At 54.4% G+C, this 21,981-nt stretch overlaps 5 protein-coding genes across 5 annotated transcripts; 3 read left to right on the forward strand and 2 right to left on the reverse strand.

The window, feature by feature from the left end:
* Positions 1-3,786: 3,786 nt before the first annotated feature.
* On the reverse strand, positions 3,787-6,064 carry LMH87_000897 (uncharacterized protein; the record flags this gene model as incomplete). The annotated part of the gene is made up of 3 exons (XM_056198882.1): positions 3,787-5,726; positions 5,795-5,896; positions 5,947-6,064. 3 exons carry the CDS (start codon positions 6,062-6,064, stop codon positions 3,787-3,789), a joined length of 2,160 nt encoding a protein of 719 aa, XP_056055785.1.
* Positions 6,065-12,504: 6,440 nt separating this feature from the next.
* On the forward strand, positions 12,505-12,765 carry LMH87_000898 (uncharacterized protein; the record flags this gene model as incomplete). Its single annotated transcript, XM_056198883.1, has 1 exon — positions 12,505-12,765. The coding sequence occupies one exon, from the start codon at positions 12,505-12,507 to the stop codon at positions 12,763-12,765; it is 261 nt and encodes an 86-aa protein (XP_056055786.1).
* A 1,482-nt stretch (positions 12,766-14,247) lies between these two features.
* LMH87_000899 (uncharacterized protein) lies at positions 14,248-16,086 on the forward strand (the record flags this gene model as incomplete). The annotated part of the gene is made up of 5 exons (XM_056198884.1): positions 14,248-14,310; positions 14,540-14,583; positions 14,636-14,748; positions 15,910-15,940; positions 16,011-16,086. 5 exons carry the CDS (start codon positions 14,248-14,250, stop codon positions 16,084-16,086), a joined length of 327 nt encoding a protein of 108 aa, XP_056055787.1.
* A 78-nt stretch (positions 16,087-16,164) lies between these two features.
* LMH87_000900 (uncharacterized protein) lies at positions 16,165-17,775 on the forward strand (the record flags this gene model as incomplete). The annotated part of the gene is made up of 1 exon (XM_056198885.1): positions 16,165-17,775. One exon carries the CDS (start codon positions 16,165-16,167, stop codon positions 17,773-17,775), a length of 1,611 nt encoding a protein of 536 aa, XP_056055788.1.
* Positions 17,776-18,964: 1,189 nt separating this feature from the next.
* Positions 18,965-20,848, reverse strand: LMH87_000901 (uncharacterized protein; the record flags this gene model as incomplete). The annotated part of the gene is made up of 1 exon (XM_056198886.1): positions 18,965-20,848. One exon carries the CDS (start codon positions 20,846-20,848, stop codon positions 18,965-18,967), a length of 1,884 nt encoding a protein of 627 aa, XP_056055789.1.
* Between the last annotated feature and the right edge of the window lie 1,133 nt (positions 20,849-21,981).

Raw genomic sequence — 21,981 nt, forward strand, 5'->3', positions numbered from 1 at the left:
CATCACGAGGTGGTCAGTGTAAGTCGAGGCGGCAAAAGACAAACGCACCCCTACAGCCTATCCTCACCATGTGTGTCCCCCTTTTATTCTTACTACTGAGTATGATTCCCGAGCATCTTCTGGAAGTCTCAAAGACAAGACTGAAATTAGGTGCGCAATTTGATCTGCAGGGCACCGTGTAGTTACGTTTGCTTCAGGGGCGAGTGGCGCCGCGTTCCACTGCCTCAGAGAGCGTGCCTCTCATGCAGCACGTGGATACTCGGGCCCTTGAAATTTCGATCCTACCCAAAGTGCTCTGCAAGGTATCAACTTATTGTGCCGATCCAACGCCTGATAGTCGACCGAGATGGCGCTCGGTCAGCGTATCGCTTCCAGGAATTGTAGCGCCTTGACGGCGCCTCTCGACAGCGCCGCCACAGAAGAAGCTGATATCGTAGAAGAATGCGCATGAGACCATAAACTGGGGTCGTCATGTGGATTCCGCCGCACATGTTCATCAACCAAAGCAGGGCGCAGGGGTCTTGGTTGAGCCTCAGCGACCAACGTTGTGTCACTGATCGGCCATGTAAGAAGTAACGATTCCTGAGATTCCAGTTGATTGACTATCAATACAGAATGAAAAGAGTGGATGATAGCCAGCACAGAGGCCCCGCCATCGCAAATTTTTATTGAGATGTACGAAACTGCGGCTCGCCCAGACAAGCCGCCGTCTCACATAAGAAGCACGCCCAACACCACGACTTATAAATGAATTTTCAATAGAATCCCTCCCAATAATTGCTGCCTGTCATTTTTTTCCCTTCTAGGGCCTTTTTGCTCGGAATCAAACTCAGCTTTCATGTTTATTTCCGTTTGCCGCTTGCTCGGGTGAATCGGCATTAGAAGCTTGCGCGTCCATCTCTAGTGAGCAGATAAAAAAATGGTGGCGATCGCATGCCCACACCACCGGGGATGATCGCATGCTAGTGCCAGCGCCAGAGGAACCAATGTACGGGCCAATGCCCCATGCCCGTCCCTTTCGTCGGACCACTGTTTTGCAACGCACAAGGGGGCAACGCGCGGCGCCGATTAGAGTTGGCAAATGTGCTTCGCAGCTTCTGAGTTCCGCGGCCTTGGCCGACATTGGCTACAAAGCGATTCATCTTGGACGATCAATTTCAATGTGTGGCGGATAATCTCTAGTTCACTTCCAACAACAAGAAGGAGATGAGCGCAAATGAAATTCGGTGGCTCTACGCAAATACAGCGCTATCCACGGCGGACGGAAGGCCGTTGAAGCTGCACGATCGTCATAGATGGCACTTGGCTGGTTTAGACAATGGCCGAAGCGAGTCCCTGAGACGGGAGCAATCATCCAGGCCGAATCTGGCCTGGGCCGGTGCGAGTCCCCTCCAGATGCCAAGACTCTACCGAGAGCCTGGTTTTTAGGCTATGCAGCCGGTTGACACTTTAGACTTTATTGAAGCTTACCTGTCTAGTAAGAAACGCCCGCTGTCAAGTTCAAATAGCTTCATCCGGTCTCGACATTTCCTCCAGACAGCATCGCGCCCATGTATTCCGCCCGTATCGTCTGGCTTGATGTAGCAGCAGGGGGCGTTATCAGGATAGGATTGGAGCCATCCAATCATCCAACGCGGCGCCACACGTGTTGCCGCTCAATTGCTGCTTAGAGCAATGATGGGATGACAGGAAATTGGCAGGTTGATAAGGTACCCATTTACGAATCGATTGAGGGATAGTCGCGCAAAGAAAATTCCAGCATCTATTTTTACATGCTGGTCGCGATTTTCTTCTATGCATCCACAGCCGAGGAGATCGTGGGCGGCATGCCGTGGTGACGTATGTCATGGTGGCATATCGGTGCACGCAAACTTGGCAGGGCGCCGCAAACTGTGCAACACAGCCGCCAAGCGAATTTGCATACCCAAGATCGACTAAAGAGCTAATAAAGGAAGCTATTTTCCGCCCAGGATCCTTGATGACGCGTTGCATTTCATGGATATGAACCTCTGCAATGAAGAAGCCACAAGCTACGCCTCATAGATGCCGGCCCGGCAACCATCATTGCCGCCGGGCCGCCATTTTCCCACCACCATGCACAAGTCCACGTATACCGCCACGTCCTTTTGGAAAAAAATTCTTCAAGAAGAAAACAGCAACTTAGACAGTGCAAGCAGTTGTGGGAGAGGAAGAGAGGAAGTTTTCTTTCTTTCTTGGCGATTTCCTTTGAGCGGTGACGGTGGCTAAACAGAACGGCTTACAGCGAGTCGGCATTTAGACAGCAAACCGTCTATAAGTCAATTACCAAAGAAGAAGAAAACATGGGAGATCAGTTAAACTTGATGGTTGCCAGAAGTCTGCTGCCGAGTTCCCGTTCCTTCTTTGCTCCCCTCACTTCCTCCCCCTTGCATCCTGTGAAGCGGGAGAACTCTTCCCTGGCTCCATCCGGAGTGTGGTTGTAGATGAGGCGAGGCTGGCTCGAAATTTGACCTGAGGGTGGACCGGCGTGACAATGTCGAAAAGAGAGGGTGTACGCTCGGGTTAGGTCTTAGTCCCAATCTCGCCTCATTGACAGTTGCTAGTATCTCTACCTCAACCGAGTGTGGTTGACAGTTGAGTTGAGGGGGTTTTGAAAGTTGACCAGAGGGTGGCTCGACTTGGCGCATACTGAGTAGTTGCGCCCACACTCGGATCAACTCTCGAAGCCAACCTCAGTTGAACAGGTCCAGCGTTCGAAGCACGTTCGCTTAACGTGCAGCCACGCGTTTCGAGCCAATCAAACCCAGCTCAACAGCTCGACGAATGGGTCCACACTCAGGTCAACCTCGAGACCAACCTCAGTTGATGTGTAGCTACGTGCTACGTGATTTGTCTTTTCAACCACAGTTGACAGGTGGATCTAACCCTCAGGTCAACTTTGATGCCACCCTCAGCTGTCTTTTGAACCACTGTCAACTTTAAAGGCAACTTCAGTTGAGGACGCTGCTTTCAAGGTAAGCCCAGATGAACAAGTCAACGTTCGAGCCACCCTCTGTCCCCCGCCGATCCCCCGTTCTCCTTGCTCATTCGCATTTGATTTCCCATGTATTTGCTTCAGGGAAATCCGCAATAGCACGCGACATCATCCCTGCATAGAGGCTGCCAATGACACCTGCACGCAGCTGCTTGCAGCGCATGGTCTGTGTGACTTGAATAAATCACCATTGCCAGTCCAAGCGCAAAGACATACCATCTTTGCAACAAACTACGCCCGGGCCTACGCGCCTCGCATTCATTCAAGTAGATTGTTCAGGAGTTTGGGTTATTTGAACCATACGCATCTTATTCCAAATGTTGGGAATACCAAAGTAAACGAATGCTAAAGCCACACCTCGCAAGGCATGGAGATGTTCTTTAAAGTAAATCAAAAAATCCTCCCAGTGATGCAATAAAACCTTGTCAAAACAAATTTGACATTTCCCAAAAACGGCAACTCCCTCGATAGTATAAGAAAACAGGCAAGGAAAAGTCTTGTCATCGTCAATATAAGAAAACGTACAAAAAACTAGATGCTTTCCAAATAAGTCGAGAGCATATGAAAGGAAACACGCCTTGCTAGAAGAAGATAATCTCAGAGATTTCCTTTTCGGATATTATAGAGCCGCTACTTGTAGCGGGGGTATCATAAACTGGACAAGAGAGGCCAAAAAACGAATCTCGTCTCGTGGGATCGTTTGTGTGACGATTCCGTGTCCAGTATTAGGTATTATGGTGTGTGTATTGGCGTGTTCTCCAAAGGCGGACAATTTACATCATGCCGATGCGTGTCATGCGCTTGTTCATGCGGCCACGACTCCCCGGAGCCACGCCGTACGGACCCCTCTCCATGCCAGCGCCCACGCCACGACTCGCCAGTCCTCTGGTACCATTGGTGTTCACGGCTGTCCCGTTCGGCGACGGCAGCGGCTGGCTGTAGTCGGCCTCGACAGGCATTGGCGGCGGTGGCGGTAGCGACGACGACGTTTCGCTCTCCATGCGGCGCCTGGCGTCGCGCTCGCAGTACGACTTGCCGTCGACCTCAAAGTAGCCGTCCTCGAGCGAGACGCCGCAGTCGAGGCAGCGGAAGCAGCCGACGTGGTATTTGACGCGGGCCTCGTCCTCGGCGTACTGGCCCTCGATGCCACGGTCGCAGGCGCCGCACAGGCTGCCGTTGAGCTTGTGGTAGTGGATCTCACAGTACGGCCTATCGCGGTGGACGTAGAACTCGGCCGACGTGAACGGCCGCGTGCACGTCGTGCACACGAAGCACGCCTTGTGGTACTTGCCCGTTAGGCGGCCGTCGGCCGACGAGATGCTCTTGCCTGTGATGGGCAGACGGCACGCCTTGCAGTCGCCGCGCGAGGGCGCGTGTAGAGGATCGCGCGACCCCTGGCGAATGGGTGCCGACGGCGGTGGCGGTCTCGCGGCGCCGTGGCGATCGGATCGGGAATTGATGTTCGCGCCGTAGCCACCAGCGCCGAGACCGCGGCCGGCGGCGGGAAGACCCGACTGAATGGCCGGGTCATAGCGGTCGTCCCGAGGAGACGCGCTGTAAGGCGACTCTACGAACCGTCCGGGGCCGCGCAGAGGCGCCTGGATGGCAGGGTCGATGCGAAGTTCGGGGCGCGCATTCTCGCGACGCAGCGGCATCGCGTTGCTCTCGGACATTGGAGGTTGCAGGGGTCGTCGGGATCGATCTGACGGATCCGAGGGTTTCCGCTCCATGGTGCGCTCCGGGTCATTCTTGACGGGTCTAATGCTGTGCTCGCTATGCGACGAGTAGCCCGACGACATGGAGTCGTTAGGTGTGTGGTAGGGGTTACGGACGCCAAACTCCTTGTCGAGGTCGACAGAGGAGGTGCTGCCGCTGTGCTTGATGAGACTTGTGCGAGGTGGCGGACGTCGCGAGGTGTCGGGGCGCATGGACGGTCTGCGATTCACATCACCGTTGCGCGGCAGAGGTGCCGACGGATGGCGGTTGATGTCAGACGGCGCCCCGGGACCTGATGGCCGACGTTCCAACGCAGCGTTGGGGTACGCAGGGCGCGGAAACGTCTCTGCACGTGTCATGCCCCGGGCGCCATTGTCAGTAGGTGCTGGTTCATCAAAGCCTCCATAGCCATTCTGCCGCACGGGCTTGAGCTGGTCGTTGGCAGTCACCGTCAGATCAGGCGGAGGGTCCCAATGATCTAAGGAGTCTTTCCTTTGGGGGAATGCGGCTTTGTTGGGCGCAGAAGGTCGACGGCCAGCATCGAATGCAGCGCCAGCAAGATCATTTATACGTTGCAGAAATCCGGGTGTCTCTTTGGCTACCTCCGGCTCCGGCTCCTTTTCAAGAGGCTTCACCGGCTCGACAGATGGCTCGGCAGGTGGCTCAACTAGTCGAGGGCCGAATCCTCCGTAGCCGCCAGCGAGCTCACCCATACGCTGAAAGAGCGACGGCGCCGGGGTTTCCTTTTCAGCTGACTCTGACGTCTCGATGCTCTCTGGTTCTGGTGTCTGGCTCCCGAAGCCTCCGTAACCTCCAGGTCGACGACCATAGCCGCGAGGGGATCGCTGGCCGTCATCTGGGTTGGCAATTGCCGGAGCATAGTCGTCGTTGTATCTTCTACTGGCCCCCGAGCGCCTGCTTGGCGTTTTGGGAGATGTGTTGCGGGAGCTTCCGGAGTGGCTCACTGGTGTGAGCTGGCCTTGGCTCAGATATCGATCTAAGAGTATGTTAGTGGATCTGCTACGGGCCTGTCAAGTTTACATTGAGTTCGAGGACGAAGCATACTTGCGGCTCCAGTATCTACTGGAGGTGGTGTTCGTAAGTACTTGTTGCGCGTGGCTTGGTATGCGCTTCCGAATGTCTCCTGGGCCTCGAGCGGAGGCGACACTGCTATCCTGTTAGCTTTGCACGGCTTACTGACGCTTGGTACTCCTTACGTTCTGGGATTTCCGGTGCATCACACAGGTGCTCTCCCATCATGGAGATTTCCACCTCATTTCCACATTGTGAGCACTTGATGGTTGGTAAAAACGCAGACTCTCGCGGCAAGGCCATGATGTGCTAGTGGGCCTCGCCAGCCAATACTGCAAAGTGAATACAAAATAGCGTCGTAGATGGTGTTATTGCTTTGCGAATTTCGGCATCGAATAGCTTCGAGAAGCAAGTGAATTCCGTTTCTGTCGTGTCGTGAGGCCGGCGCAGCGGTTGGCGCTTCCTTTTGGCGTACCGTTTGTAGAGCGATGTTGTGCTGAGTCGTTGCCCTTTCTGCCGACGAGAACAATAGCGGATATTCGTTTACGGACGCCCAACTCTTTCACGCTCTTTTGCTTTGCTACCAGACAAATGAAGATGAGGACGTTGAAAGACGGTGAATATGACAAAGCTGTCGTTTTGGTCAATCAGGGCATTCGAGGGGCTTTGCTCGACGACGGCGATACGTTGTGGCGGTGGATATTCGAGTAGGCGATGCTAGAGACTTTAATCAAGGCCGATGAGTTGAAACGAGGCGCGCATCAAACGGAAAAACACAAAAATCGGCAAGTCCAGCTGTGGAGGGTAAGTATGACGAAGAGAGAAGCAAAAGTGGAAAAGAAGGGTATTTGGAAACAAGGCGAGTCGGAGAGGGAAGTTTTGATGATGCGAATAGTGTCTCGAATGCGGAGTGGCTGCTGGCTGGCACCTGCTGGCTGGGTGCTGGGGTAAGCTCAGGCCAGGCCAGGCCAGGCCAGGCCAGGCGAGTCCCCTGACCCTGAGTCCAGTGGGTTGCTCCAGCGCTCCGCTGGGCCCCAGTCGACTGCTCCAGCGGGCTTAGCGCCTGGGCGGCCCCCTGCTCGATAGTTGCACCAGCATATGTTGACCAGTCTTTTGCGCCTGGGCCGTCCGGTGATGGGCGTGCACGGATACGAGAATATTGGTCTGCAGTTCTTGTGCTCAGGTCTACTTCCAAGGTCCTAGTGCAAGGTTCAGGCGCGCTCCGGGGCCGGCGGTGACGGTGACAGCCTGGGCAGAAGGCCACGGACTACCTCTGATTATCAGCCGCACCATAGACACCAGTATGAGCACATCTACCCAATATACAGCCTCTAGCGCTTTCCAGCAGACTCAAAATATGAATGCAATGGGTTACAACCTCCCGAGTTGCACACTAGCAGTCTCCTGCTGTCTGGTTGCTACACCGGTAGCCGCCCCGTTGCTATGGACCGTCAACCAGCGTCAACGGTCGTAGCATGTGTCCCTTGTGTAATAGACTGGGCAATACCAGCAGAGACACGGACCGACTGGTATTATTGGTCCCTTTATTCGACCTCCCTTGCGCAGCGAGGCAAGACACGGCCACGAGGGCAACGACATCCATACGGCTGCAAAACCACGAATTGTCACTCGACCACTCAAGTTCAGTCCTCGTCTTCAAGCCGGAATAAAAGAGATTACACTAGCCAGAGAGATTACCTTACAAGGCCGCCGTGTCCACTTGCTGGTGGCGTTAGCGCCGCTGGGCCCTGAGTCTGGCCGGTACCTGAAATTGCACGGACATGGCACGCATAGCGCCATGTATCATTGTTTAGCGCATTTCTATTTTCTGTCTGCCGTCCTCCTCGGCTGCCCTTGTTTGGATGGAGTGGGCTTTCAAGTTCCTCGAGTGTCGTGTGTCCCGTGTCCCAACGCCTCTTCCGCTCCCTTCCGATTGAATAACTACTGGTAGCACACTATCCCAAGGGATAGCTCCGTTGGTGGCTGTCAAGTTTGGCCACACGAGGGCACCGTTTCATGCGTTTGAAGTCAAGGAGGAGGAAAAATCATTTATTACGGGCCGGCTCTTCTCTTCAGCGAGACCAAGCAACCGGCTCACAGCTGGCTGTCGAGCTCTTAGACAGGCAATGAATCATGCGACCGACTCTGTTCCTTCACCATGACAACCACGACTTTTTTGTCGTCTTCGATGAATCAAACCATGAATTGCCGCTCTGAATAGTTGCATGCGCCAATCTAGCCATGCTTCGCCTGGTTTCTTCTCTCATCACGAATGCAAACTCGACAATGGTCGTCGATAGCGGGACACTCACTGACTGGAATGCAATACTGGTAAATCCTCCGATGGTTCTTTGCCGGAACAATGAGAGCCAGCGAAAAGGTGTGGATCGGCCCTTCTATTGGCGAGCTAGTGCTCCCTCCCCTGACGGTTCATTATTCCATCGGCTCTGGCATGGACTCGATTCGGATAGCCTGAGTGGCCAGGGCGCCGCGGCCCCGAAATAAGCAGCACAAACTGTTTATTTTAAACTAGTGCTTGGTCCGTGTGATGTCATTGTGGTTGCATTCTGCGCTGCTCTGGCTCGACCAAACACCATCAGAGAGCAAAAGGGAAAGAAACATATGGGCAGAGTCATAATCACCGACCTGGCGCTCAATACTCCATAATAGCAGTTGATACAGAGAGCCGCATAACAAAGGGAGCCAATCGCATAGCGACCGGCTCTACCGAACGCCGCGTTTCAGTTGACAATGGAGCCATACAGCCACCTGGCTTACACGCTCATGGCCAGTCATGGCCGCTGAATGCCCTCGGTAAAGACAGCAACAATCCCATCTCTGGCATCCGCAACTCACCCTGTCGCCTGCTGCCTGTTCGTTCCTTTTCGACCCATCGAAATCTGTAGGAATCATCCTTTTGTCTGCCAATTTGCCTGCGGCGATGGATCCTTCATTAGACCGCAACCCCACTGCCTTGGCTTTTTGGCCCCTGGATACCTTGCAGCGAGCTCGCCACCGACCCCGATCCCAGCCTAATTCGAGGTCCCTGTATCCGTAGCCTGTCCTTTCGGCCAGGATTGCATTCGCTCCACTGCCTGGACTTGCTGCTCTACCGTCGTCTCATGTCTATTATCCCAATATTTCAACATCCAGGGTGATAAACCGTTTGAAGAAGAACGAGTGGGCTCTCTTGAACGGAATGGAAGCCAAGTACATCATGTCGAAATTTTTCAGGAGCACACTCGTCGTCAATATACGGATATAAAGTAGCAGGTTCTGTGGAATGCCGCCACCTCCTATTGCGCTAACGCAGGTTCATCATTCATCCCCCCTGTCCAACTCTATTAGATCTCAGTATCCTTGACCGCACGGTGAGCTTTCTTCTCAGTAATCAGACAATTTGAAGCCACATCACAGTCCAAGCTCCTATTGTTCCTATTCCCCAGGCTTGTGCATCCCAACTTCCAAGACACTTTGACACATAACGCTTGCGCGTGGCAGAAGAAAGAAAAGCCACGGTTCAACGCATTGTCAACTCTAGTTTGATTCGTCCTGGACATGACGACGCATCTCCTTTGCTTTGCAGATCAATGCTCATCAAGTCAGCATTGCGCAGGTCCTCCAACGGCATAGTGCTACTACGCTCTTCTTTGTTTACTTTTTACTTTTTCCCCTGTATGCACATCATTCCCCTCTTCTTTCTATCACAGTGCATCTAAAGAATTGCATGATTCGTTGATCTTCATCTCTAAACCCCCATCTCTTGTCGCAAGTGCCCCTATTCCTTCCTACAGGTCGTCCAGTTGTGTACCAGTACCTGCATGCAGCCTTGCCGGGGTCCGTCGCCCAGACAAGCCCAGCATGTGTTCATCCCCAGCACATCACAGTGCATCTGCAGGCAAAGCCCCAATCATGGTTGCTTCTTCTCCAAGCTGCATGTTTGATTTGCCTGCGGGCTTGTTGTTTATTGCCATTTGGGGTCACATTGCATTTCGTCGACGGCAAGGTCCGTGAGCTTCATCGATGCAGGCCCGTGCGAAAACCGCGGGTGAATATTTCCGATGCGTCCGTCTCCTTTGCATCCTTACTCGGGAAAATGATGGCGTCTGTCGGCCCCGGGGCCTAGAATATTATCATATCCGTTTATGGTATCAAAGCCGTCATATCGTGATTGGGTACGGAAACCTTGCCTGTAATAATTGCGCCATGCTAGCGCCCTGCCTACCCATGTACCAGTAGCAGGGCCTCGGAGCATCGCTGTGCAAGGCGCTTGTTATTGCTCATGCGAGTCGCGCCGACTACCAACATAACCCTGGCCAGAAGGAACCTGTCTTCCGTAATCAAATTTAATTGACCAGGGCTTCACACGTTTCTAGAATCGTCGCGATTTCGAGCCCCATTTTAGTTCGATGCTTGCGGCATTCTTGGCATATTTTACGTTTGTTTCGTGATCTTGATGTACTCGTTACAGAGCAACCGACCGGGGTTTACTACGAAAATCGATTCTGTTCTCCGGGATGCAGGTCTTTTAGCGTTTTGCGGAATGAGTCATGCCCGTGAAAAATCGACGAGTGTTCACAGAGGGATTTTCGCATGTCTGGTTGCTGAAACTTGCGCGCGTTACGGAGTTGCTCCAGATTCACTCGCCGGCGAGGCCGTTTGTCCTTCATCCTACGCATGACAATGCCATGCATTTCGAAAACAGTTCAAGAAACATGCATGGGTTATTTGACTCGTTTGAGTCACATGGCTATCAGGCATTGTCCCTGGGGTCTGTAGAAATATGTGACAAGGTAGTTTGTGACATCACAATCGACAATAAACGCTGGTATCACGATATACCAGTGCAAACAGGTGGAGTGAACATAGCATTTGGCCACTGAGCAAGCGAGTCATTGGCCTGATCGGGCAATACTTGGCACTTTAGACTCTCCAGGCGATAGTCTTCCAGCACCAAATTTTCTTCGTGGGTAAGGACTGCACAACACAACCCATTTGCGCCGTTGATTGCAGCATCCACAGCCATGCCACGGCGTTTGCTGGAGCCTGTGACTGGTTTAACCCAAATATCGCATGCCAAATAGCTGAGCAATCTGCCGTGACCAAGCCGCTAAAAGAATGCAAACGTTCTCCGGGTCGTCACCTGTCGAGGCACGAGGCCAGTGTCAGGTACCGGGTAGCTGCGCGTTCAAGAATCTGTAGCAGTAGTGAAACAGGCTCGTCACGCGCCCGACTTCAGTGTTTCTCCGACAGCCACAGGCACTTCCAGTTCATGCACGCTGCAGGCTCCCCCGCCAGGAATCTGAAACTCGTTTGCGTTTTTCCTTCTTCGTACCGTGACGGCACAAGGCCAGATAATTCTTTTGGCGCGCCGGGTTATGTGGGTGCGCGCGCCGTTACAACGGCTCCGGATAGATCCACCACACCGGCCGGCCAGACAACTCGGAGGCTGTGCTTGTCTCCCGTATCTCGGGATAGAAGCCGAAAGCTGAGAAATATCAGGCGCAGCCGTTGAAATCCCCACGTGCCGTATTACTGTTTTGATCCTTCTCAAGCCAATGACGGCTGTGCTATTATTATCCCTAGGGCTGCTCAGCCACAACGGGCCGCGTTGGCAGAAATCCGCAGACTGGGGTCCCTCGGCCGTCAATTCTCAGCCACACACGAAAAGCTAACACGGTCAGTTTCTATCTCTGTAGTCAGTGGAGCCAATATTCGGAGTTTATAAAGAAGTCAGTGCATTTTACGTAGGCACTGGTTACGCGTCCTCACATTCTTAATTGGCCAACTTGGCAAAGGGCGTGGCGTAGTTGACGATACAAGGTTGAACGAGCCTGATTGTATCGGGGTTTAGCTGACACACAGGGGAAAGACAGCCACAATCCGTGAATACGAGTTGTCTAGATTGAACTGGACGAAGAGGGCGGGAGTGCTTCTTGGTAGGTTGTGCTGTAACTGCAGTAAGTCGCTTCAGGCTGCGCTTGAGAAGTTGGCCTTCACAGGGCATCCAATATTGATAATGGAGCTTCTGAGGGGCTATAACACTCAGAGAAGGATCTAATAGTTAGTATCAACACCGGGACTTGTAACTGCGAGAGGCAGTTGGCATGGCTGGTGAGGAGTGCTCCGGCATATGCATGCAGTGGCGCAACACCGGCGTTACTTGAATCCCGACAACACCACATTTTAATCAGCAATCACAATACAATCAATCCCAAAAGGGTAACTGATGCTATTAGCTGGTGTAGGAGTACGACAGAGCTTTGAGCCTGGAATTCCGCGGTCAACTTCCGAATACGCTTGTACATGTCAACAGGGTCGACAGTACGCCCCATAGCATTCATCAGCGTAACAATATCAAAGAAACACTTTTGGTGCAATTTTATCATGAGAATAACCGTTTATGCAAAGAGTACAATCTGTTGCTTGGCTACTTCCACTATCTGCCGGTAAGAAGGGAGGCTAACGCCGACAAGACTCGCAGGATTCATGCATACTCCAACGTCTGCCGTAGCGTATCCGGCGCCTCCATTGCATACCTCTCCCCTGTGGCGCTTTACCCAACCTTCTATGACGGGGCGAGGGCCCGTTCACTAGAGGAGTTAGAAGCCGGGGCCACGCAAGCCGCCGCAGGAACAATATAAACTAAAGGCTTTCGCCAGGGCAACTTCTTTTGAAAGTTACATTTCAGCCTCTTCCACCTCTATCAACACTCTAGTGATACTATCCATACATCTTTTGAAATGCTTATCAAGACTTCTGCGGTGCTCTGTGCCCTTTGCATGGTGGCCCATGGCGCACCGAAGCAGTTTCCCATCGACAAGCACCCACACCCAAACGTCGATCGGGATCCCATCACCATCCGCTGCGGCACGGGCTCCAACACGGAAGAGTGTCCGAATCGCTACAAGTGCACCGCGCCCTCCAACTGCGAGCGATACTTTCAGGGCATCTACTACGAGGGCTGCATCGGCACCTGCGTCCCTGACATGCCTCCCATCTAAAACGACATGGGCATCGATGCCAGAGAAACAACAACTATTACCGTTCTCGATCTCTGCGAGTAATGGGACGGCCATCGGTACAATTCCCGCTCTTCGAACTACATGACTCGGGGACATATCCGCGATAAGCATACCACGATAGAGTTTGACGCGTCAGAACAAAGACCAGAACAAAGACCAGGATGTGGGCGAGGGCGCGTAACCCCCCACATCCCGACTTCGAACGATGGGGACTGAATGGAAAAGAGAAACGATGGTACCCTTTTGCTTGGCCTTTTATTTATTGAATTGATTTTGCTTTTTTACGATCTGCTGTTTATGGCGATACTGGGCGGGGCTCAAGATAGCGAACCGGCAGGCATGGCGAGCGTTGCATTTGATTGTCAGGATACCACAACTCAAAGTCTTTCTTTGATAATAAAAAAATAGATATATAAAATCGTATTCTTTGGAGCGTATCCTCCCTTTGCGAAAAGCCGTATACCGAATGCCAAATTTAGTCTTGGCCGTGTCTCGAGAGGTCCCGCCCGCATCGTGCACTACCTGCCCAGCCACAACGGCGACGTGACGTTGACCTCGGACCGCTGCCAAGCGGCGATTGGGACAGTAAGTGCGGGCGTATGAGTCGTGCAAGCGATGATAAAGATCTCTTGGCTTGGGGTCATTGGTTTTATGGCGCAGCACTGCCGGGATGTTATGCCTGTCCGTATCTGGCAACTGTTTCGACTACTACAAGTGGCATGGCGCAACGTGTCCGTCTTTGTCGGACGAATTAAGCTTGAAAAATTGACAACTAGTCCACAAGGGCCGGGCGCATTGTTTACGCGGCTTGGCGGCTTTATTGTGTTTGGCATGCGTACGGACATGGCCTTTGCAATAAATGCGTCGACGCTTGGCTCCCCGAGTCAACTACCGGCCATTCTAACGAACTTTAATCTGTAGTAGGGATTGGCCTCTTGCTTCCTTATCCCTTTAACTGTCTAAAAGAAGCTTTATGCACTTATTGAGTCTTTTTTCAAGTGAGCCTCCGTATCACAATGTTAAAGACTTTTACTTGCTTTTGGACAGCGGGAGAGGCGGCGCCTGGTGACGCGGCCTGCGCCTCTTCAAGGCGTGGGCTGGTGCCACAGAGAAATGTCTGCCAGCCCCAATCGTGTACAAAAATAAATCAACATAGCAATAACAAAAGATGAAAATTTCTGGGAAAAGGGTGGGCATATTGGGGCGGCAGTGAGCTTTACAGAAGCGGTAAGTGTGCAATGTTGTCTTGGGCTTGGCTTGCACCAAGACGGCCACGATCGACGTTGTGCAGATGCGGTGGTGCAAAACAAGGGTCGTTGCCGGAAGCGAGAAAGAGGCAAACCGCAGACCGATGGCGCACATTTGCATGTTTTGCCACGAAGGGACGGGGATAGGGCACATTGGAATGGCGAAACGCCACGAGCGCACAGCTTGGGTCGAATAGTTGCCCGGGAATGTCCAATGGCCATTTCCTTTTACGTGACCGATATGCACAAGGGCGAGACTAGTTGCATGCAACAATGGGTAATGGCAGAATAGTGGTGTTTTCACTGGGCTCAATTTGCTGAGGTAGCATCGGTCCCCAGAGTGGCCATTGGGCACACGATGTGTCAAAAAAAAAATCGACAGAAAAGGACAGCAGTGTTGGCCCACCTGGATGTCCCGCGGGAAGCCTTTAGATGTGGCAGCAAGCCGAGCCGAGCCGAGAAAGGTATGTAAAATAGGGGACAGTGCGGCGTACTAACGATAGTAGAACTTGGACGAAACCGCGCTTGGCACGAAAGAAAAGTATTCGTGGTACGAAGCTGCTCGCATCCGTTTGCTGGCGGCAATTGTTAATGCTGTGAAGCTTGAGGCGGGATGCTCTCGTGACAGGTGAGCCGAGGCGCCCAAAGCGTTGGGGCAGCGATGCTGGAGAAGACCAGGGGGCCGCGTGCTCGGGCCTGGCCGCGAGAATATCCCGTAGGTACCTAGGTAGGTAGGGAATGGGAGAGGCAGGACACGTATGTAGCGGCGGAAAAGCACGCAACCTTGATGAAAGCGAACTAGACAAGACAATGAGACCCTCAATTGAAATGAGGAGTGCAAACTTTGGGCCAGTGCCTGGCTGATAAGTTGAGATTGGCGCCGTGTACTTGGTCTCGGGTTCTACAAGTGGCGTGGTCGAGTCGCCCCTCAACCCCTCCATCAGACGAGAGGAGCAGGACGGCGATGGCAGCAGAGGAAAGGTGTAGGCTTTCGATTGATGAATGATGCAGCCATGTATTTTTTTTTTTGTCTCGATATCCTGTTGAATTATAGATTTTCTGTATCCCTTTGGTTAAAACAATAACCACCACAAGCGAGCCTTGTCACCCCTCCAATACGTACCACAGTGTCCCCCATCACAACACCTTATAGCGGCCTTGGTCCCACATGCGTTGAAAAGGGGAACAACAAGCATGACCTGCAAGTCCCCTCCAGTGCCTGACTGAAATTGACATAATTGGCCGCATGCTCACCGCTTGACCGCCTCGGTGCAAATCGCTGCAACATCAACATTGCGATGGCGCCGATAGCGCATTTAACCCACTGAACCCGGCTGCAGCACTGGGAGACGGCGTGGGGCTGGGCGCTACAGCGAGGGGTCCTCCAGCCACTAAAACAGCAGCTCCAGGAACTGCACTAGCAGAGGTACCGCTGTCTTCGTCCTTGCCTGTTAGCTGGGTACCTCTGGCCTGTCCCCCAAATTGCCCCAGACGCCCGCAAAATCTCCCCCGCGCCCCAGGTACCTCTCTCCCAGCTCTCTGCGTGCGCCCCTTGCTCATCCGATGGTTCAATGATGGTTCCATGCAAGCCAAGCGACGCCCACCGAAAAGGTTGAGCCCCTCCACAGCACATGCACTTTCGTTATTTCAACCCAGCCCGAGCCTCCCGCCCCGTCCCTCCCGACTTTCTTCTTCCAACCCCAAAACACAAACAATCAACAAGCTATCGTCTCTTTTGAGCACTCTGCAACTCACATCCCCGATTCAAATCAGTCTCGTCGTCAATTGCCTGCCGTCAGACCCGTCCCGTTTCAACCCACCAAACAAAACACAGAAATCTTCTGATCGAGGCATCCATTTCCTCGGTCGCTAAAAGTCGCCAAGACGTTTTCCAACCTCCTCAACTCGTAAGTCGGCCCATCTGCAGCTCACAATGCTGCATACCCTTGGAAGTGACCACCTGCTAACCCCTCCCAGGGTTCACCACCCGTTCGCAGGAGCCCGCTGCTCAGCCGACACTGGAGGAGCATCGGACTCGATCGAAACTCAGTAAATCGATCACTGCCAAACCAAGAAGCCCGCACAACACACCTTGAATTCGCCCATTTCGCCTCAATACAACTAGTCAGCCATGGCTCCTCACGCGGAATCCAACAACGGCTCCTCGAACGGGGCGGTTGATGCTGCCGGCATCCCTGCCGCCAGCGTCGCCCCCACCTTCAAGGTCAACTCTCCCAACGTCACCTACACTGACGCCGAGATTCGATCCAAGTACACTTACCGCACCACCAGCGTCGAGACGGACGCTAGCGGAAACTTTGTCGCCACCCCCAAGGAGACTCCCTATGAGTTCAAGGTCGAGCGCAAGGTCCCCAAGATGGGCATGATGCTGGTCGGCTGGGGCGGCAACAACGGTACCACCGTCACCGCCGGCATCCTCGCCAACCGCCGCGGCCTCGACTGGGAAACCAAGGAGGGCCCTCGCCAGTCCAACTACTACGGCTCCGTCGTCATGGGCTCGACCCTCAAGCTCGGCGCCGACGCCAAGACTAGCAAGGAGATCAACATCCCCTTCCACAACATCCTCCCCATGGTCCACCCCAACGACCTTACCATTGGCGGTTGGGACATTAGCAAGATGAACCTTGCCGACGCCATGGACCGCGCTCAGGTCCTCGAGCCCACCCTCAAGGCCCAGGTCAAGAAGGAGATGGTCGACATGGTTCCCCTGCCCTCCGTCTACTACCCCGACTTCATTGCCGCCAACCAGGAGGACCGTGCCGACAACGTCCTCGAGGGCAGCAAGGCCTGCATGGCTCACGTCGAGCAGATCCAGACCGACATCCGCCAGTTCAAGGAGAAGAACGGCCTCGACAAGGTCATTGTCATGTGGACCGCCAACACGGAGCGCTACGCCGACCTTGTTCCTGGCGTCAACGACACTGCCGACAACCTGCTCAAGGCTATCGAGCAGGGTCACGAGGAGGTTTCCCCCTCTACCATCTTTGCTGTCGCCTGTATCCTCGAGGGCACTCCCTTCATCAACGGCTCTCCCCAGAACACCTTTGTCCCTGGTGCCATTGAGCTGGCTGAGAAGCACAACGCCTTCATTGGCGGTGATGACTTCAAGTCTGGCCAGACCAAGATGAAGTCTGCTCTCGTTGACTTTCTCATCAACGCTGGTATCAAGCTCACCTCCATTGCCAGCTACAACCACCTTGGCAACAACGACGGCAAGAACCTGAGCTCCCAGAAGCAGTTCCGCTCCAAGGAGATTTCCAAGTCCAACGTTGTCGACGACATGGTCGAGGCCAACTCTGTTCTCTACAAAAAGGGCGAGCACCCCGACCACTGCGTCGTCATCAAGTACATGCCTGCCGTCGCCGACAACAAGCGTGCCCTCGATGAGTACTATGCCGAGATCTTCATGGGTGGTCACCAGACCATTTCCCTCTTCAACATTTGCGAGGACTCTCTCCTGGCCTCGCCCCTCATCATTGATCTCGTCATCCTTGCCGAGATGATGACCCGCATCCAGTGGAAGTCTACCGAGGGCGACTTCAAGCACTTCCACAGCGTCCTCAGCGTCCTCAGCTACATGCTCAAGGCCCCCCTGACTCCTCCCGGCACCCCTGTTGTCAACTCGCTCGCCAAGCAGCGCGCTGCTCTGACCAACATTTTCCGTGCCTGCGTTGGTCTTGAGCCTGAGTCTGACATGACCCTCGAGCACAAGCTGTTCTAAGCCAGCGTTGCGTATGGCTACGTTGAGTGCGAAATTGTGCCTAGTCTGAACTGATTGCTCCTATCTTTCAATGGTGAAATCAAAAAAAAAAATTGTGAAAAGAGGAAATAGAAAAAAAAATAGGTAGAGTAGCACGAGCCTGGATCCTGGTTGTGATTGTCAATAAACTACTACTGCCGTACTGCTTTTGATGCGTGAATGCCAGTAGCGTATTTCTTTCCATCAAAGCCGTAGAGGCCAACTCGACTTCCTGTTTAATATTCTCATACAGATGAACCTATTACAGACTACAGCTGCTCTTACTATTCTACATGGCAGACATTACCCGTATCACAGATTCACGGCTTGCGTTTCCTATTATAGAAATATTATCTGCATTTCCAGTATTAAGTAAAGTAAATAAAAGCACCCTTGTCTTCAAGAGTTCCCATGCGCCGACATTGCCCTGTACCCATCCCACCCTGTTTCCCTTGGCCTTCAGTCATGCCATGCCAAGATGCACTCATATAGTGTCCGAAGGCTCCCAGAGACTTGCCCAGATCCAAGCTCCCGGTTCCCGTTTTTGTATATAGTTTACAAAATTGCCCCGCAGAAGAAGAAACTCCATAGTCTACCCACACTCAAGGAAAATGACCAGAAGAAGCTCGAAAGACGTGAAGAAAGAAAAAAAGTTGGTAATGACAAAAGTTGAAGAAAAAAAAAGAGACTGTAAGGAAGTGGTTTTTCTGCAAAAGAAAGTAAACGACTTGTGTTTGCTGTATTGTTCTGGCTTGTTGTACAAAATGAACATTGGCTCGCGAAAAACAGCAGAAGAGCAAAGTGAAAAAAGACAAGGCTTGAAAAGCTCAAGAGAAAGATTGGGGAGAATTAGAAGAGAGAGAGAGAAGAAGAGAAGAAGCAGAGAGGAAGCCTGTACAGGGTGGATACAATGCTTCTGTGTGTGTTGTTTTCCTCCGAGGAGGAAATGCTCGGGAGCGTCTTTTTGTAGCGGCTCGTACCAGGCTTCGTTGTGTATACGTTTTTCGCAACGTTTGTGTTGCGCGCAACGCACTAGTCGCGCATCGCGCATCGCATCTCGCCGTGGTGGCGCCATCGCGCTTTTCTACCCCGACATCTGGTCGTCCGGGTTCGTCGCTCGAGGCCACATCAGCGGCTGCTGCTGCTGCTGCTGCGCCCCGGTCGCTGATTGTCAAATCTCAAACCCCTGCTGCTCGCGAAACTTTTCAATGTCACCGCCCGCCGCGGCGACGGCCTTCATCGCCGCCTCGCTGAGGCGCCGCCTGCGCTCCTGGGCCTCCTTTTCCCTGCGCGCCTTTGTCTTTGAGCTTCCGCTCGGCGCCACGCCCGTCATGAGCACGGAGCCGTCGTTTGGCGTAAAGTTGACGAACCCGATCCCGCCGCCCAGCGTGATGCCGCCGAGCCCGCCGCCGCCGCCGCCGCTGGAGCCTTCGTCCGCGGAGAAGCTCCCGCTGCCGGCGTCGCGCGACCGGCGCTTCTTGACGCCGCTGGGGGTGCCGGGGACGGAGCCCCGGCCCGAGGCGCTGCGCTGCGACGAGGACGCGGCCGAGGCGCCGGAGCTGTTGCGCGACTGCCGCGTGCCGGGCGAGGGCGAGGCCGACGGCGCGCGCTGCTTGCGCATCGGGCTCGAGGACATGGTGCGGTTGTGGCGCGCGCCGGAAGATGGAGCGCGAGGCGGCCGCGCCGAGCGGGCGGCCGTGTCGGCGGGCACGGGCGGCGGCGGCGGCAGGTAGGTGTGCGCGTTGAGGGCGAGCTCGTTGATGCCGGCCTGGCGCGGCTGCGGCATGTGTATCATGAGCCCGTTCTGGGCGGGCATGCTGCCGTCGCTGTGCACGTCGTACGGCAGCTCGCCGTGCTGCGAGTGCATCGCCATGTTGGCGTCAATGTTCTTGGCGTCGACGCCGCCGCCGGCACCTCCCCACCAGAGCTCCTGCTGGCTGCTGGTCGCCGACCACTGCGCGCTGTGCTGCTGCTGCTGTTGTTGCCAGTGCTGGCCGCCCTGTTGCTGCTGCTGCAGCATCGCGGCGCTGCGCGTGGGCGAGTCCATGGGCGTGCCGAGACCGCCTTGGCTGTAGTACCGCATCTGCGGCGCATGCGTCGGCGAGATTTCGCCGCCAAACGGATCGTCAAACTGACCGGCGACGAAGCCGCTGCCGCCGTTGGCCACGGCCGTGTCGACCTGAAGCAACGGAGGCGACTCGGAAAACTGCTGCTGCTGCTGCTGCTGCTGTTGCAGGGCGTGCTGGGTGTGAGCGCGACGGCCGCGCAGGGTCTGGGTGTTGTTGGCGGGTTTGAGGGCCATGGGCGGGTTCTCCAGGCTCGGGGAGACTGCGCGCTGCAGCGCCTGGCTGACCTTGCGCGTCTTGCGCATGGTAGTGGCCTTGCGGATCGTCGACGACAGGGCCTCGACAATCTTCCTGCTCCGACGGCCGTTGACGGTTCCTCCGGCGTTGTTGTTGGTGGTGGCATTGCTGCCCACTGCTGCTGCTGCCGCCGGGGTGTTGTTGTTGTTTCCCTCTGGCGTGGGTGACGATGCGCGGTCCGTCGCCGGCGCCGCGGTGCCCTTTTTGGGCGAGTGCAGGGAGATGCCCTCGAGACGCTCGAGCTCCGTGTCGGAGACTGTGGCGCCGTTGCCCGTGGCCGCGTACATGGCGGCGGGATCCTGCGCAAACATGGCGAGCGTGCTGGGGTCGACGTCGTAGCCCGCCGCGGCGTCGACGTTGGAGCTGGTGGACAAGAAGTCGAAATCGTCGGCGTTGGAGACGCCAGACGAGGTCGTACTGCTCTCGTGATGAGCGTGGTGGGGGTGGTGGTGCGGGAGCTGGGCCTGGTGGTGGTCCATGTAAAAGGGCTCCGAGGCGACGGCGGCGACGGAGCCGCCGGCGCCCATGGCGGCCGAGGTGCTGCCGTGGCCGGCCTCGAAGTCGAGGAACTGGGCAAAGAGGTCGTGCTGGGAGTCGTCGAGGCCGGCGCTGGGCAGGTCGGTATCGTGCCAGGCGAAGCTGGGGTCCCGGTCGCCGGCGTCGACCGGATAGGACGAGGTCCAGAGCGCCATGGCTCCAGGGATGTGTATGTATAAGAGGGAAGCGACAGTAGAGGGTTTTGTCTATTCAGGTCAGGGTGACGCTGTCGAAGCCGTGATGCGATTGCGACAGCTCGAAAGCGATGACGGTGTGTTGTTGTGCGGGTGTAAGCAGAGGATTGGTTCTTGTGAGTCGACTGGAGTTGTTCGGTATAAGTCAACAAAGAGGAATCCCCCCAAACTGCCTCGAGCGGACGTGATGAAGAGAGAGAGAGAAATTCAATATGAAAGTGGTATCATGCAAAAGAGAATGAACACAACTCGCTATCCATAGGAGGAGGAGAGAGAGAGAGAGTAGAGAGAGGATGAGAGGAGAGAATGCAAGTGGGCAAATGGTGTGTATATCGGGTATTTGTGGGGGAGGAAGCCGAGCAAGATGAGGGAAGAGGCAGAGACGGACGGGCAAGACGGGTGGGCGGGCGGTAGCTGGGGCAGCGAGAAGTTGATGCAAGTCGAAGGTCCGTTTCCCTCCACACCTCCTATACAAAATCGTGGAATAAATTAGCTTACACACAGCTGTGGTGTCCCCGTTCTGTGAGCGTTGTTGCGTGCTCGGTGGACCAATGCAATCACCCCCGGCAACGGGGCAAGTTTTTACGAGTGCATGATTTTTACATGTTGTTTTTTGCTACGTAGTATGTAGACAATGAGCGAGTGTCTGTGTGGTGCCGCGGGAGGAATGCAGTGCGGAAAATGGAGATGCATTCCAGCCAAGATTGAGGTAGTCGAGAGGTGTGCGGGCATGGGAGAGCGCACACTACCTTTGCAGAGAGTGGGTTTGAAAGAAGATGGAATAAAACTAGTACGAAACGAGCCGAATCGACAGTTTTTGGGTTCCCCACCTGTGTGATATCTATGAGAGAACTGGGCCATTCTTTTTTAGGGATTTGAGGGGGGGGGGCCTGTCCAGTTCACGGTTTTGGGGAGTCGAGGAGTGAGCGGAAAGGCTTGGACGAGGCAACTGATAGGACCGTCTAGAACGGGTGGTGGTGGTGGGGGGTAGAGTCGTGAAATCGTACCGGGGACGAATAAGATGGATTAAAGAAAAGTAACATGTCCGTCCATGTGTAGGATAAGATGAAGAGAGAGGAGAGAGCGACGAAATC

This window comes from Akanthomyces muscarius, chromosome 6, assembly GCF_028009165.1.
Source record: "Akanthomyces muscarius strain Ve6 chromosome 6, whole genome shotgun sequence".
NCBI lineage: Eukaryota > Fungi > Ascomycota > Sordariomycetes > Hypocreales > Cordycipitaceae > Akanthomyces > Akanthomyces muscarius.